The following is an 18,053-nucleotide window of genomic DNA, read 5'->3' as shown; positions in this document are numbered from 1 at the left end:
AACAAGCATTCTTCTTGTCTGATTCTGATCAATACCTAGCCAGCAAAGTGGAAAGCAAACACGAGGAGGTTAGCTAACTAGCAAATGTACACTGGCTTTCAAAAATGACCTCACTGACTTAATTTATCAACAAGAAACACATCAAATAATTAACACAGAAACACTAAAAGAAAAATAGTTTGAAGAATACCAGGGAGTTGAAGGAAACTGTATCCTTTTAAGTGTTAAGATGCACCTTTTTCCATGAAGTAAATATAGACAGTGATTCATTTCACATGGGAATTTACACTGATTTATTTCCTGTTCCGTGGAACTAGATGCGACATGGAAAGAGTGCTAGACATCAGTAAAAACATCAGGATATCAGTCAGGATTGTGAAAGCAAATGCAGTTAATGGGAAATGGGTTTACATAGAAAGCAATGAGTGTGCTGTGTAATGCAGTGAGATTAAATGATTACAAGAGTATAAAACAGACATTCCTAACCAACAAACGTTACTGTCTGAACGTTTGCAGAAGTCTTGCTCTGACAAAATGTGACAAAATATTTTTCTTCCCTGGAGTCCTTGTGCTTTCTCGTCTCGCAGGTTCCCATGGATCGTGGCTTGACCTCCTGCTCTGGTCCTGCTTGAAACCTGCTGCGATTACTACTGTTTAGTCATAATCTATTTTAATTCTACTACTCTGTGCAGCTACTACCATTATTACTGTTACTACTATAGTACATTCTGTGTACTTCATTATCTTTATCATTATATACAGTTCCAATACTTCTGCTGCATCTCTGCTTGTGTGCCCCCCCCCCACTCTCTCTCTCTCTCTCTCTCTCTCTCTCTCTCTCTCTCTCTCCCTCTCTCTCTCAACCCAACCGGTCAAGGCAGATGGCCGTCCATCTTGAGCCAGGGTCTGCTCTGAGGTTTCTGCCTTCTAAAAGGCAGTTTTTCCTCGCCACTGTCGCCAAGTGCTTGCTCAAGGGGGGATGTTGGGTTCTTTATATTACAATTTAATTAAAGAGTTTGGTGTAGACCTGCTCTAATTGGAGAGTGTCATGAGATAACTTTTGTTGTGAATTGGCGCAAATGAAAAACTCTGGGAACTGAAGTCACATAATTCAAATGATTGAACTCTAGCTGTCACCATGAAGAAACAAATAGAAAAAAATTGATTTGAAAAAGCACAAAAAATAATGACAAATACGACACAACATGATAAAGATTACTTGTGTTACTAACAAAAAGAAAGTGATTATGTGTGTGTGCACGTGTGGGTGTGTTTATATATATATATACATACATATATATCTATATATATGAGTACAGTTCATATATAGCAGTGATGGTACTGGTACTGGTGGTACATCAGTAATTAAACACAATGAACTAAAGCTCAAGTAAGAAATAGTTGTGAGTATATGCTGGCAGAACGATAACGAAGAATCATCAGAGTGTCTCATAGCTACGTGTTGAACAGCAGGTTCCCCCCTCCCCCACCCCGCCATTGGTTCCTCCCAGCCGACCCGCCTCTAGCAACAAGCCCGCTGGCCCCTGATGCTACCTTTAATAAGGCAGGAACTAAACTAGCCGCCAGAAGAGAGACGGAAGACGAAAAAGGTTGACAAGCTGCTGTCAGTGCTCTCCCAATAGCGAAGCCGAGCAAAGCGCAGGGGCGGACACTGTATTGGAAACGCAAGAAGAAAGCTTAAGGATCAGTTTTACCGGTTTTAACAGTGCTTGTTGTATCCGTCCACACACACACACCGTCATGCTTTGGGATCAATGAGCGTACAGAGAGACACCAGTGCGTAAAGTTGCCGAGTCGATTCGCACGTCTCCATCTTCCACTGTGAGCGTTATTACTGTGGTTTTCGGTGGATCGTTCCGTTCCCGAGGTCCCGGACCCACCACACTGTCTTTGTCTGTGGATGAGCGGGGCTTGCTAAATGGTAAGATTTGCAGCGGAGTGCTGCTGGGAGACACTGGAGGAGTCACTGTGAACGTGCCACATGCGTGTGGGAGATATGGATTTGCTTTTGCCATAGCGAAAATTTCCCACGTTTTTTTTTTTTTTTTTTTTGGAAATTTGAAATCTAATTTATTTTTCATTTTCTGACTGTGCGTTTTGTTTCTTTTTTTTTGGATATTGTTAGATTTTTTTGACCCATCAACGACCGCAGAGATTTCAAGACTCATCGTGCGGAATTACAACCATGAACTTTGTTGTCAGTTTTGTAAAAATCCTTGTGGTAGCGGTTCTTCACCTGTCCATCGTAAAGGTGAGTCTTTGGCTTCACATGCTTTGTGTTGTTATTAATATTTAGACGGACAGAACGTCTGTCCTTTTGCACACGTGCCATTAAAGCCAAACAGCTTTCTCTATCTTTATTTATTTTTAGTAAGTGTTGCGCAAAGGAAACGGTGTGTTCACACCTTTAGTGAATAAACATGGTGGGAAAAATACGTTGGCAAGAGGTAATATTATTAGCAGTTTCGTCAGCTGCCCGGGTATTTTGTTTTATTGTATCTGTTTATTTATTTGTGTGTATCTAAAAGGCTCGGGTTTGATGAAATGCCCTTCTTTTCTGTGTAAACCAACTCTATAAATTATTTTGCTTAAAATTTGCCATAAAAGTGCACAGACACGCTATTATTACTTAAGAGTTTCTTTTTGATGACGTAAGGCAGTTATTTTGCTATACATTTTGTTCACCTGATTATACTTATTGTTGAGTAGAAAAAAATAAATAAATAATAAAACTTGTATTAGGTGCCCCTCGCTGGCCACAGCCCGCGTAAGTGTGTGTAATGGACAATGGGAATAAGTCCTAAAAGCTTTATGGGTTTCCTGTACGCCGAAATGAACAGTAACTGTTAAGATCACGCGATATGTTGTTAATAATTCTTAATGATACAGGCGGTAAATATTTCAGCGCGCGCATTAAACTGCGACATTTCTGAATGGAGTTCTTCCCGTTTCGCCTGTATGAGAACTAAGCTCTGAAATGTGTGGTCGTTTTGGTTTTTTCTGAGCTGCTCAGCCGCAGGGTTTAGTCCCGCTCCGTTTTGTTCTCACGGGGATCTTGAGTGTGCGGAAGCTGAGACCCGGTTTCTCCTGTCCTGCTGCCCTGCAGGATGCCCACCTCGTTCCCACACAGGCCGGCGTGCTTTTCTCACGCAATATCTGCGCCGCTTACAGCAGCCACATAAGGTGAACGGAGATCTCTCGGGAATACTTGTCGCGTCAACATTTTGCGTGGCCTTTCAAAATAATATTAAGCCGTATTCAAGTAATTAGATAAATATGAGTGAATCATTTGATTTGAATGTCTTAACATTTACTTCTTTTAATATATAAAGGAATTCTTGGAATTGTAAATGGCATGTGAAGAATATTTCCACATGCTGTAGACATCGGTTGCGCCTTATTTTATATGTGCTGTAGTGACCAGTCACTTAAAATACTGCTGTGAATATGTTTTCATCTTCACATGACAGCACAAAATTAAACCAGTATGAACAGACATACAAGACTTGAAGTAAATTTTCATTTTATTATCCTTTAATTAACATAGATTGCCTTGAACTGTAAGTGCTTTAATTGTGAAGGTGAATACTCCTCCTTATGTGCTGGTTTTCAGCTTGACAGAGCTGACTCATCTGCCTGTAGCTGCCAGTAATGAACAGAATGAAGAGTAATGCCAACGATAAGCACACGTTCAGTGTTTCACACCCCTTTGTGACACAGTAATTCTTGATGATCTTGAATCATAGCTCATGTCATTGGAAGAAGTGTCGTGGATCATCTTTTGATGCGATGAACTGTCTGTAAAATGAAAATAATACCCTTTATGTGCTTTAATGTAATACAACATATATGGCTACCAAGATAACTTGTTATGGATGACATTTTTATAGCTGTGCCGCATACAAATGAGAAATATTAACAAGTTCGATGTGCATTTCTTACAGACAGCCAGCATCAACAAGGGAGTGGAGAAGAGCACAAATGAGGGTAAGTTTTCTCAAACAGAGATGTCTGATTTGACTGGCCTACGTCCTCTTTTCCTCTTTGTGTAGGGCAGATGACCATAGGACGGAGCGATGAGCTTCATCATGTGTTTGGGGGAGGTATTGTTTTTTCACTGTGAGCTTAGGATTGCTTTCTCTACAACACAGACAGGATTCAGCAAGTTCCCAGTGGTTAAAGGTCACACTCGGGACTTTGGAGTCACCATAAAAGTGCTGCAGATTTCAAAACAGTTAATATGAGATAAAAGAAAAGTGAAAATAAATCAAGGGCTCCACCAGCAATCATAATTTTTTTTTGTATGTGTGTTTCTTTTTTTGTTTTTTTTTTTAATTTCCCCACCAATCTTTGCCTTGGTTCAAACATTTGTTTGACAGTGATATTATTGCGTTGATGCCAAGGTTGAACCTGCTGGTTGGCAATGGGGACAGAGTCATGGAATAGTCACAACAAACAGCGTCATGGGACAAGTTGTTTGGTTGCTCTTAGTTTTTGTGGAGGGGCAGGATGTCTGCCATCTGCGTGCTGTTGACCTTCACACACCCACACTGTAAGAGATCACACCACCTGTCTAAAGCTGTCATGTGTGCTGTGATAAGACCGTGGCCTCACTACTCCTTGTGCAGAACTCTGGACCATTACTGATTGAAGTCCACCTTAGTCATGACAGATTAATATATTTTTTAACAACCACAGATTCCCCAAAAAGGTCAAAACCTAAACTGTGTCTCTAAATACTTTCTGACTTTAAATGTAGAAGAAAAAAATAAATGTAAATCTTTAAAAACAACTCACAAATATCATTTCATGTCACCGTATTTTCAAAAGTTTTAAAATCAGAATCGTTGAGGACATGGTTGGATGAGTTTGGTGTTGGAAGAACTTGACTTGTCCTGCGCAGAGACTTGACCTCAAAGCCATCATACACCTTTGGGATGAACTGGAAAGCCTTTTCGTCCGACGTCAGCGTCTCACCTCACAAATGCTCTACTGCACGAGTGGGCAAAAAATTCCCACAGAAACACTCCCACTCCTTCCCAGAAGAGTGAAAGCTGTTATGGCTGCAGAAGAGGGGAGACTAACTCCATATTAATGTCTGTGTCTTTAAAATGTGATATCATTATGATCCTTGTTGGTGTAATGGTCAGGTGTCCCAGTACTTTTGTCCATATAGTGTATTTGTCCAATGTTTTGGGACTACCAGCCCTGCCTGCTTTTTAAATACAGGTTCACTGTGTACAAGTGTGTGTGTGTAGGGTGTATTCGTGCACTATGTGATATCTTCCTGTTTAACGGCTGAGTTGGTTGTAAGTTTCTTGTTGACCAAAGGCTCTCTTTCTATGTTCTGTGCATAAGCTGAACTAAAGGAGTGCGCTGGATTTTATCACGCGAGACAAAACATGCGCTTGGTTGTAAAACAGAATGTGGAGCAGTTACAGTTTTATGTTGATTACCTCAATCGTCATGATGGTTGGAAGCCAAAATTGTAATTAAGTGAGTGGCCCAGAGGAAACAGTGTGTTCGTCGGGGACTCTTTTCAGCGGTGGATTAATACACAGTGGAACTTTATGGGTGGATGTGGCACATGAGGTAACCGGCTAGGTGAAGTAAAGTTTACTCAGTTGACTCAGCTAATGCGGGTTAGGTTTTATAATAACTGTGAAGGTTCAGAGACAATGCAACTGTTATTGCTAGTCACCAACAAACTGAATCTCAGTAAATCGCTGTGCAATAACCCTCCGTCTCCTAGATCTACTGCTAACTATTTAAAAAATTGTGAAATTCTGTAAATATTGTGTGGATGCATTGTGTTTTTGATGTAAATATCCCCATATTTTTCTTCTTTGTATATCTTTTTTTCTCAACCTACCTGCCCCAATACTTTGCTATCCTTGTGCAGCTGTGACAATATGAATTTGCCCAATGCGGGACCAATAAAGGCCTACCTTATTAGGGTTAGGGTTAGGGTTAATGGGATTAATTAAGTCCATGGCATTTTACTTAAATATATAGCTATAAATTAGCCTAGTGGCCCATGGCCTTTTCTTTTCTTTTCTACTCATAGCTATTATTTATACTTAATTTTTCTCAGGCAACATTGTTGAAGCAGAGTAGACAGCCTGGCTAGGTTCATCATGTTTCCTGATCTAGTAATGATCCGTCTCTTCTCTGAAATCCAAAGTATTTCCACACTTCTGAAAGAATAAATCAGAAGTGGTTTTTTCATCCTTTTTCTTGGCTGTTTGCCATTATCTGGCGCTAACACCATTTCAGCGTTTAGGCAGAGGCAGTGACACAGAAAAACCTTGAGAAATTCAAAATAAAGGCATATCTTGAAGATGATAATATGGTGTAATGTTTTCATTTCACTGTAATATTGTACAGTGCTGCTCCTGCTGAACTGCTTGGCACTTTAAATGCCAGCATCTGTGTATAAATGTGTGTGAATGGGTGAATGGATGTGTTGCAAGCAGTTTGAGTAGTTGATAGACTAGAATGTCATGTCATGCAATAATGAAAATCATTTGAATAGTTGAAAAGCGAGGAAGAAGTTAGTAAGGAGACCTTGAATTAAGACATTTTTGTTGGTAAAAACCAAGTGGCTGTGTTGAGTCTGATGAAGTGACACGTCACCAAGTGTGCATGAATATGTATGTATGAATTAAAGTATGATGCAAGTCTGAGCAACTCTTTGGAATCCTGGTTAGGAAGTAGAACCGGACGAGTATGTTGACATGACGCTGTTGTCTGCTGACAGTCTCGTGAAGCAGATCCACACAGTCAGTTTGTCCAGCAGCTCTGTCCTGGAACAGGTGCTGGTGCTTTAATCATGTCTGCAGGACGGGTCACCCTGGAGCCGAAACTGCACAGTCATTCAGTATAGAACGGGAGTGATACATGACGCTGCAAATTTTGTTACAAGATTACATGTAACCAGTTAATGACCACAGCCAGTCAATATGCTTTTCTTGTTAACATTGTTCCTATACATGAGCTTCCACTGTAACATGAGAGGACTTAACCCAAGGCAGCTTATCTTATTATTCTTTAGCTAAACTAATGGGACCTCCATAGGACAGGGTGTTACTATGTCAGGCATTTAAAATGAAACTCTCAAGGATCCATCTTTGATCTTTGATATAATCATAAAGCTAACTGACACATGGTCAGTATATATCATTAATTGAGAAGAGGACTCTGCACAGGGGTGGGCTTCCTGGGTTCACATGTCAGAGGTGAACCCTGGCGCCACAGTGCCGGAGGTCAAAAGCTCTTCTGACAAACCGGAGGTCAGGAGTTAGGGATCTGGGAACTCTATTCTGATTGACTGCGGGACGGATTTAATTCCAAAGCTCCACATTAATATGATGAAGTGTTTCTACTCTGTGTCAGCTCACTTAAGGTGATCTTTTAGTGCAGTTGCTTTCGAGTAACTATTGCCGCTGAAGTTCTCGGTAGATTTTATTCTCTGCTTTCACACGGCCACATGGCGTGAGGCGTTCACCCCTAAAGGTGGATTGTTTGTAGTTCTTGGTGGTGTTCGAATTCAGCTTCTTTTTCTACTTTTGCACACAGTACTGGGAGTTGCTTTGTATTAGAACATATCATGTTCATTTAAAGCATAAAAATGGTCGGAAGGCTGTTTTTGGCCCTGACTCTTAACCACTGTGACATTTTTTTTCCCCAGGAAGAGTTAAGTCAAACAAAAAAAAAATCTCATTGATGCTGATCAGGATACAGATCTTTCACTGTTTACTTGTTGAGCTTGTCTCCTGGAAGTTCTCCTGGATAAACTTGTACACCTTATTACATGAAGCTTTTATTGTTATTCTTCTCACTGGCTATAATGATATGATGGCAATAAAGATAATCAGTCTTCTTGTCTTTTTTGAAGTTATCCTTCTCACAGAAGTCATCACCAAGAGCATGTGTCAGCCGAGGGAGGTGCTGGTGGACATCTATCAGGAGTATCCGGAGGACACCGAGCACACCTATGTCCCTTCCTGTGTGGTTCTCAATCGCTGTGGAGGCTGCTGCTCTGATGAAGCGATGGAGTGTGTACCCACGGAAACCCGCAACATAACATTGCAGGTGAGCCCAGGGGACAACTGATGTTTGCTGAAAGAATTACTCCTGAAAATATTGTTACCTGAACAAGTCAGGTTAACATTTGTTTGATTTGTGAAGAAAACTAAGAAATGGTAGATGATTTTAACAAAAATGTTCACTTGCTAGTGTTTTTTTCCAGAACTCTTACCCATATCCCATGGCGCTCATTAGTGGATGGAGTTTGTTGTTCTAGAGATGAGCTCAGTTGTCATGAAGTGCGGAGTATGTATGGAATTGTTATGTTGTCACGTGGCTGAAATTTCATGCCCAGGTCATGACACTATGAATTGAACAACCTCCACCCACCAATGAAGAACAAGAGATGTAAATCTGTAAAAATGTATTGCAAAAAGATTAGATCAGGCTGGGGCTCTGTTTTGTTAAGTCTGGATTATCTGAGAGAAACTCAGCTTTTCTATCCAGATGCAGTGCGAAGCGGCGAGGCATGGCATCTGAGATATGTTGTTTACCTCAGAGCACTGTGTTTATAGCCATATCTGTGAGGTCAAAGCCTCTCCTGGCCTCTGAACAAGGCCTACAGATGTTTTAGATGTTACCTGCAGAAGGTAGGGACATACAGTAGCACAGTCGTTTGATATCTTGAAGCCCATTGGTTAGAGGGCTATGTTGTTTAGATTTTAGCTTACAAAATGTTGTGTTGATGTTGCTTTAATTTAAACCTGGACTTGTTTTGTCCTCTGTTTCCCTTCCAGGTAATGCGCTTCAGACAAATGATAACACAACATACTATTCATCTAAGTTTCACAGAGCATACAAAATGTGTTTGTAGGTAAGAGACTGTAGACCTTAGATTCTTTCACGTAAAATAATAGTGATGATGCAATCGAAGCAAAAATCCAAATTATCTTCCTCTTTTTTTATTTCAGACCAAAGCCAGATGTTCACACAAAAAAACAATAGTGAGTACCTGTTCTACATTTTTTCTGTTTTGTTATGGCTTATGAATATTTGAGGGGTGGGAAGAGGCAGTACTGTTTAATTGGTAGTGTTTAGACATGGGACTAACGAGACTGCTAAAATGAAATGTTGCCTCAATGACATGACAGAGAACTGTTTATTCAAATACAAATGTGACATTCAATTTCAGCTTTCAGTTTTTCATTCGTTTTTTCTTGGTACCAAACCTTTATGAAGTTTCAATAGCCACTACTAGCTTTGTCAACTTTGGTTAATAAACACAAACTCACAAATGACATACAGTATATCAAGTGTACAAGTGTTTACAAATGTTTCTTGTAGCTGTTAGAGGTACTAACCTGGGCCTTCAGACTTTCCACAGGGCTCTCACGCATTGAGTGTGCTCTTTTTATGGCAGCAGGTTTAGCGCTTTACGGCGTAGCTATAATAGTCTGAGTGATTGAGGCGTAGCCGACTGGCTTCAGACCACCCGCTGCTGTCTGCACTCTGACTCTAGTTGCGCAAACCTGACCCTCAGCCCTCAGCTTCTGCCCCAGTCCAACCATAGCAACAGGTGTCATGCAGTTAACCTATTTTTATTTTTAGTGGTGTGAATAGAGGATGAGCTTGGGGACGGCTTGACGTGTCATTATTGATCGAGAGAACTCGCTCACTGTGTGTGTGTGTGTGTGTTTGACATATGCATGCATGTGGTTTTGTGTGTGTCTTGAGGTTTCTCAGTAGTAGGTCAGCTTGTTTTATTGGATAAGAGGAGAGTGTGTGTGTGATTATCTGTGACACGGCAGGTTTAAAACCTGGTGGATTGGTAGAGGAGAGTTGGGATGTTGGCTAGGTCAAACTGGTTAGTCACAGGGCCGAACTGAGTTCCCTCCAACTGTGTTAGCTGTCTGCCTGTCACTGTGCACGTAGGCATCCACTTTGCCCTGCAGCAGGGTGGAGTGGGGATGCTATAAAGAGGATGTGCTCATTCATGCAGTCACTTACAGGACCATAAAGTATATCCTGATACTCCTAGCTCAGTCCTATTGACTGGATCAATATCCTGCCCTGTTAATGAGAACAGTAGATATTCTGTTAGTTGTTTACCTTTTGTTCTAGTTTATCATCTATTGAACCTTGAATGAAGCTAAATGCTCCTGGTCAGGTGTCCTCGGTCTTCATCTTTAGGGTGGAGGAGTTAGGGCTGCAGACACCAACGACATTGTTGAAATGTGAGCTAATGCTTGCACTGTGTTTTGGAATCAGCATTGTATGTTTCCTGAGGGTCGATACCAAAGAATTTGGTACACATGTTTGTACACATGTTTCTTTGTTAATTGTGCTCTTTTCTATATCTGCAACAGCATTTACTTCATTTCTGTAGCAGCAAAATGAAGCTGCCAAGGCATTTGTCTTTCTTTCTCTATGAAGAAGAAAAGTTCATTCGGAGCGTCTGCTGGTCTGCAGTGTGCTGCACTGATAAGAGCTCGCTGCTTCTACTTTCGGTTGTTGTCTATCTGTATCTGTATCTGTTGCAGTGTTTTTTTTCACATGATAGATTGCTAGAGCTATCATGCTAAAGCCCCAAAAATGAAAGTCCAAGTGTACAGACACATGGTGTGCTTAGGAAGTTTGAGACCTTGAGAGGTTCTCTGATAAGTTCTGCTTTGCGATGCACTGCTCTTGTTTTTGTACAGGAGATCTGGAAGTCACCCTGAAGTGATGCTGTTCCTTGGATATGTGCTGTGCAAAGCAAAATCAGTTCTATAAGACAAAGCACACTTTGACAAACCTTATATATCCAGTTCTGTCATTGTGTCTGTGCCGTGACCTTCCATCTCATATGGTGAGCACTGTAGCAGATACTGCAACAACTATGTTGTCTACCTCAGCTTCAAAATATTAGATGTTAAGTTTTCGTCTTTGTGTGCTTTGCATGGGTTGACCATGCGGCCTCAGTCACAGTGCAGCACCTGCCCTTCAGGGATTTGGTGCTGTGGGTTGGCTCGGTCGGCTTCGGCCCTTGCCGCCTGAGGTTCCGCGGTGACGATGGGCATTGATAAGTCCTGGAATCATGTCCTGCTGTTGTCCTGTCTTTTGCAAACAAAGAAATGTCACGTAAATGTCATGTTTTTGTTACATTACAACATTACAGTGTAAAGTAAGATTAGGACCTAATTCATTAATGCCTTTGTACATGAAATCTTAAATTTACAAATATAGTAAATATATTTTACAGCACATTGTAGTCAGCAAAATTACATTTTTACTCTCTGTGATGACATAATTTGTCTTCCTGTTGAAAGTGTGTTGGGGCACAACATTTGATGTGAGTGCTGAAAGAGTAGGGTTAGTTGAAAAATGCTGACATTGACCAATGCAAGTGATGAAGACCCACCAATCTCTTGAAAGAGTTTCACTGCTAGTCACGTATAAAGTGATCAGTATGGTGGCACAAGACTTAATGCAAAGCTTATCTAACTGGTTAGATTCACCTTGTGATTTACACAAATGCATTATCACACATGACTATGAGTATATGGTCCTGTGTGTCATGTGTGGGGGAAGATAAAATCAAACTTCAGTCATACAGGGGCCAAAAGGGCACAAGAATGAACTGAAACATCAAATCTGAGCCACAAATCCTGTCCTATGTGAAAGCAAATGCACATGCTGTCTTTTCAAAAACTTATTTTTCAAGAGAGCTGGGTTGGTGGAGTTGCATGAGTGTCTGTCTGTCCTTTCTGCAGAAATGGCTCTATATCTCTATAGCTTAGCTCTTTTTCTCCGTCTCTCTCTCTCTCTCTCTCTCCCTTTTTGCTTCCATTGCAGCCACTGTGCGCCTTGCTCAGAGAGAAGAAAGCGCTTGTTTGTGCAGGACCTTCTCACCTGTAAATGTTCCTGCAAATTCACACAATTAGACTGCAAGTCCAGACAACTTGAGTTAAACGAAAGAACTTGCAGGTTTGTTTACCATGCATCCACAGTAAACCAAATGCTTTGATTTCTCACCAGTCTTCCCGTTTCTTCACTCACGTCTGTGCACTTGGACATGCATGCTTCTCCCTGCTTTTTTGATGTTGTGTTGGTGTTTGTAGATGGGAACGTAGCAGCTCTGTGCTTCTCTGTGTTTTCGCATTGTCTCATGTCAGATGCAACGGTATCATCAGAATTAAGTGTTGTTGATGTCTTGAGATTACCAAATGTTGTTTCAGTCCACTCTGAATGTTCAAAATGTTACAGGAAACCTCTTGCATGACACTTAAGACACCTCCCAGACCCACACATTCTACATACGATCAGTCTTGATAGAGCAGCCATTATTTACCATTCACACACAGAATTTCATCTTCAAAATGATGGGTTTTCTTTATTTTCCACCTTCACGACTTGACTGAAAATATTTTATCTGTAAGAAGATTTGGTGAAGTAACAATGGGTTTTCCTTGTTGAGCAAGGGACCTTGTGCTAGCTGGATAACTAAAGACATTATTAACACCATTAAAAGGGTTTTAGAGGATTTAAAATTAGCCTAGCTCACGGAGGAGCAGGTTTAGTTTTGTTTGTCCAGGGTTTCAGATATCCACTTACTGCTATTCCAATACAGTTGATGTGAATTATTTTTTCTTTACTCCCTGATTTACCTTTCATGGTCTTTATTAGTGGATATAATTTGCTCAGTACTTTGCTCATATGGAAAACTCCATTTGCCTCGAGATACAGCTAAAACTCGAAAAATTAGATCTTGAATAAATAACTTTTTCCAAAACATTTGCATGGAAAGATACAAATAGAATAGAAGTAGTTCTTTACTTTATGAAAGCCATGATAATTCATTTTAACAAAAGTTTGCAGGAGGATAAATACAGAGATATTGTTCACACTGCTTGCATGTCATGTTTACTGGTTCTTGCTCATGATAACTCAAATGCTAGTGAGTGGAGTTAAGCTTGGCAGTTTCATCACTATACAATATTGTATTTATTAGGATAACAATATGATACTTGATATCAGAAACCATCACATGATTTCAAACTGATTCAGTTCAGTGGCTTATGATCGACAATAAATCCATAATTTCTCCAAAATCCAAAATGTTTCCACACTTCAGATTTATTCTCGAGTGGTAAATATAGTAAATATCCTCTTGGTCTTTTTCTTGGCTGCTTGCCATTATCAACTTGTTGCTAGTGCTCTTTGAATGTAGAAAGGAAACACTTTCTAGACAGAAACAGTGGCACAGATGCATCATGGGAATTTCAGAATAAAGGCTTCTTAAAAATGATGATTTTGACATATTCACTCGATCCTATTGGATCGTTGTTCGCTCAAATGATGTATCAATGGACTGCTACACCCATATTAAAATCACCACCCTGATTGAGTGCAGCATGTAACCAAATGGAAAGGTGCTGGAATTGCTGCTTGTAGTTAACAAGGCTATGTTTCATGGCCTCTCCTGACCCAGCCACTTCCATGACCTCTGACCGTGGAGGGACCCCCCACACTGCTATAGATTTAGAAAGCCACACACTTCTGGGTGGAGAGACCACCGACATGATTGGCAGCTCAATGGTGAAAAGAGAGTGTGGAGGGGACCTAAGGGTGGGGTGGTCTCTTGAACTGGGCTTAGGCGCCTGTTCACCCCCACCTTTCCACCACACCCCACAGTTCCAGCTATAACCCTCCCCCTTGAACTCTAAGCTACCAGAGTCATAGCGACATAAAAGATAAACCAAGTGTTAATGTTTTTCAAAGACCAAATCTTTAGCTGAAAGACATACACAGCATGCATATGGTTCATACATGGCAGAAAAAGAACTGGAAGGTAGAAACTGACCCAGACCAATCTCTTTGATGCATGGAGGAGTTAAAATCCAGTTTTGCTGCTGGTTACTTAACCATATTTTCATCTTGTCCTCCACAGATGTGACAAACCAAGGAGATGAGACCAGCAACACTGTTATGAAGGAATTCTTTCTTGGCACAGCACTTTGAAACCTAAGGATGCATTCCCTGCAAGGACACGAAATGACAACGCAAGACAGGACATTTTGGATGCAGGTCTTGCCACTGTCTGTTTTCTGCCTAAAGATATTAATATATTTGTACATATACTATTATAAGTACATCAACAATATGTATTGCTGCTACGTATAAAGACACTATTTAAAGCTGAACGAATGCGCCACTGGCGTGTGAATCTTGTTTCAATGGCGTCCTGCTTATGGGTAGCGTTAGTAGGAGAAAACTTTTATTTTATGTGACACTTCACTGGATGCTGGTCTGCTGTGCGTATGACATAATTTCTTAGTTAAAAAAAAAAAAATCTGGTGACCACAGCTTCATTAAGAGGTTCAAGCCGAACTTGCGTCCAAGCTCTGACAGAGTCCGAGGGGGGACAGAGGGAGGACAAGAAGGCGGAGGAACACCTGTTGTACTTGAACTGAAATGCAAATCCACAAACTGTTTCCCTCTGTGACATGATGTGAAGTTTTGTCTCCACTGTACGGGCTGACTCCAGTTAGTGTGTGAATACGCCTAAAAGTCAGAGTTTCCTGAAGCGACTGTGGACACGTAAAGTGGTGACGGATAATGTGAAGATGACTTCCTCTCCTTATGGAAGGGTTATGTGATGATGAACTGGACTAAAGGTTAGCTAATGGGGAAATTTTGGCAAGTAACAGGATGTTAGAATTTGGTGAGGGTTAGGCCTGTCAGAGGTTTCCATCAGGGTTAAGGCAACAAGCCACTACCTGGTTCTAGTCCTGCATTGTTCATGTAACCCTCCCCTGGTGGGAAATTTGATTTGTCTTTCTTTTTGTGCACAAAGTTTATTTACATTTTGAAGTATTGTATTCCTTTCACAAAATGTCTTGAGACCAGGCTGTCTAAAGGGATACTGTAGGTATATACAGAGACAAAAAGTAAATAGATGAGCTGATCAAGATCAAATCAGCACCTCACATTAGAAATCCGCAACCTTCCTTATTTCCATTTAATGGCTTTGTGTGTTTTCCAAAGAAATAGTCAGGCATCCAGAACAGAGATGTTTATAATAAACAATCTGTATATACTTACTAGATATCCCTTTGTCTAGTACACTACATTTATTTATAGAATATGTTCAGTATTCTGAATTATGATATTTATATGCAGTGTTATGGTTATTTTTGTTTGTACTGCTCAATTGTTTTCAATCCCTTTTGATGTGGGAAAAAGGACTGAAAAACAAAACTTTGACATTCCTGATTTAGACTAAAGCTGTGTTTCTCACCAGCCGGAGGGGGATCATGGTGGGCCTACTGACCGATAGAAACCCCAGTCACTAACATGTGCGTGCATGACGTGCCAACACAGGTGTTTTTAATTTTTAACTGGGGGTGATGGACATGTGGTTTTGCACTTGTGGGCCCGAAGACACGTCATTCGGAGGACTGGAGTCTTATTGCTGCTGCTTAGCTTGGACCTAATTTAGTGAAGACTGTCCGGTCAGACTGAGGCATCTAGTCTAGGGGTGGTAAACTGGTAGAGTGTTTTCTTTGACTTAAACTCGGGTGTTAACATAACATCCTCGCTCTCTATTCAATGCCTTTGAGATTATAACACGTGGACAGGAATTAGTCATTCAAGCAAAATTTAAGTAATTTTAGTGTTCCTTAGGAGAACCAAAATAATCCTAGAAAATACTGTAAACACATGCCAAAAGTAACACTGTATTAATAGCTAAAACCTTAAATGCAATATATTTATACTTCTCGTTTTTTTTATTGTTATAAATCAAAGCGTTACACTGTCCTTTATTTATTCCACATAGCAGTATCTGTGCACTCAGAAGGCAAAGTTGGCCAATGAGTAAAAGTAGGAGTGCTATAATAAAAATGCCCATTGTATACTGTATGTCACAGTGAGTGTGAGGAGCACAAAGACAACTGAATTAATTACTTATGGGCATATGTACACAAACACACAACTCCCTGACAGGATCAGCCACAACAACCTGTAACTTCAGTTCTTACTGTAGTGACATTGACACTTCAGAAAATGAATGACTAATTTGTGTGCACAAGTTATTGACTCAAATGTGTGAATTAATTAATTCTTCTACCTGCAAGGCTCTGAACAATAACTGGCATTTTTTTCTCATAATGATATCTGAGTTCTGGTTAGAACCAGTTGTACCAGTGCTGTTCATATGAACTGAACTTCTGTGTTGCCACCCTCCTAGAGGCCTGAGACTGTGTTCACTGAGAGTGGCTGCTGGTTCAGCACCTGCAATTCCCCAGTCCTCTGATAATGACAACATTCTATTTGTATTTAAATGACCGACTGTTCTTGAGTTTGTACAGCCACGCATTTTTAGTATATTTTCACATTAATATATTTATTGGTGCTGTAAAATGTTTAACAATATTAATACTCATTTTGTTGCTTTTAGTGTAACTATTAAAACATATTTATTTTGAAAATACATAGATTTTTCTTATTAAATGTTAACTTGTTTGAAAGCATATCTTTTTTGTGTGAAAATGATGGTGTCAGATGTTTATGTTTCCAATCTTGGTTGATCATTAACAGACAAACATACTTCTCATCTGGAAGCACTCAATGGGTTTCAGCCATTGACATACATAAAGACGGAAAATGTTTCACCACTCCCTCCCACTGTACAAAAGTGAAGGCAAAATATCCTAGATACGACACTGCCATCTTGCACTAATGAGGTCATTTGGAGCCAAAGTCGGTGCAGTAGTGATCAGGCGTGAAGTCACAGGATCAAGTTCCTGCCTCACTCAATCAACTCTGTACAGTACCTATATATACCTGTACACAAACTTTATATTTATTTTTTTATTCTAGAAATAATCTTATTTCTATTTTTACTATTACTCCTTGGCTTTTAGACTTCTAATCTTGGTTGGAGCAACTGTAACAACCCAGGGATCAGTAAAGTATTTCTGATTCTGATTCATCAATCAATCAATCAATCATAACATGTCATCCATCTTCTTCATAGCATCAAATAACTAATTAAAACCATTTTTTTAGAAAAATCAAGATTTTAACATACATGAGCATAACAAGTACCACCTAAAATGACAGAAACCGTCTTTAGGAAAAATTTATTTGATGCGTGTTTCAAGTTTTTTGTTTGTCCCATGTCCCCTCTACTAAAATAGAGGTGGAACGGTTTAAGACCTTTACTGGAGCTAGCCACAAGGGGGCGATAAAGAAGTTTTGACTTCACTTTTGTGGAGGTCTCATTCATCCTTCTTTATATACAGTTGTTTCATCATGGATGAAAGTTGAGGGAAATGCTGAAGAAAATGCTTTGGAAAGTGGTTGAAGCTACAGTAGTGCTAGCTGCCATTGTAACGCTTGCTAAAAGGAAAAAAGTACAAACTTTTCTCGTTTCAATTTGTCGCAGTCCATCTACTAGTTCAAAATGAAAACTTTATATCATCAGCATACATAATGTTGCTACCATGAATGTATTAAATTCCGTTTTCTGATTAAGTGAAAATGTCGACCTTATGATACCAAAAATAATTTTTTGTTCCATCTTGCCAATACAGGAAAACTTAAGTAATCACCAAAGGCTGCTTACTCTCTCATGATGATCATCATCATTTGTATAACTTGCCATCCAGCAGCAGCAGCAGCGGTAGAATTAATAAGTGGTTGTTTGCCGTGGTTGAGGTGCTACTCAAAACCCATTACCATGCAAATAATCTTTCTCTACCAGTTCTTCAGCTTAGGTTAGTTAAATTGGGTAAATAATAAATACAAACAAAAAAAATGTGGTTCTCAACTTTGATGCTCATGAGGCCCTCAATATCTAAGGAAATATTCCAAAGCCCTGCTGAACATTATCTAATGCAGATCTATGCTGTTCATTATATGGAACATAACAAATATAAAATGTACAGTAGAAAATGGGGTGTTGCTTGAGCCACAAGACAGCTTTGATAGAGAGAGCTGTCAATTGCAGTTTAAAATCA

The 18,053-nt window shown here is 40.0% G+C and overlaps 1 protein-coding gene across 3 annotated transcripts; it reads left to right on the top strand.

Moving 5' to 3' along the window:
• Positions 1-1,487: 1,487 nt before the first annotated feature.
• Positions 1,488-16,562, top strand: vegfaa (vascular endothelial growth factor Aa). 3 transcript variants are annotated; one of them, XM_046399330.1, is made up of 8 exons: positions 1,488-1,942; positions 2,147-2,272; positions 3,966-4,008; positions 7,919-8,115; positions 8,847-8,923; positions 9,021-9,053; positions 11,884-12,015; positions 13,979-16,562. In XM_046399330.1, the coding sequence occupies exons 1-8, from the start codon at positions 1,940-1,942 to the stop codon at positions 13,998-14,000; spliced, it is 633 nt and encodes a 210-aa protein (XP_046255286.1). In that variant the 5' UTR covers positions 1,488-1,939; the 3' UTR covers positions 14,001-16,562. The 3 variants fall into 3 exon arrangements, with proteins under 3 accessions (XP_046255286.1, XP_046255287.1, XP_046255288.1); XM_046399331.1 differs by having other exon boundaries at positions 1,488-2,272; XM_046399332.1 differs by lacking the exon at positions 11,884-12,015 and having other exon boundaries at positions 1,497-1,942.
• The last annotated feature ends 1,491 nt before the right edge of the window (positions 16,563-18,053 follow it).

This window comes from Scatophagus argus, chromosome 9, assembly GCF_020382885.2.
Source record: "Scatophagus argus isolate fScaArg1 chromosome 9, fScaArg1.pri, whole genome shotgun sequence".
Classification (NCBI taxonomy): Eukaryota; Metazoa; Chordata; class Actinopteri; family Scatophagidae; genus Scatophagus; species Scatophagus argus.
The sequence above is the reverse complement of the archived record's forward strand: the minus strand, read 5'-3'. Positions and strand labels throughout refer to the sequence as shown.

Bases quoted from the DNA above. Each gene is read 5' to 3' on its own strand.
- vegfaa (XM_046399330.1), top strand. The intron at 9,054-11,883 runs GTGAGTACCTGT...CTTCCATTGCAG, and splicing joins GTTCACACAAAAAAACAATA to CCACTGTGCGCCTTGCTCAG. The intron at 12,016-13,978 runs GTTTGTTTACCA...TGTCCTCCACAG, and splicing joins TTAAACGAAAGAACTTGCAG to ATGTGACAAACCAAGGAGAT.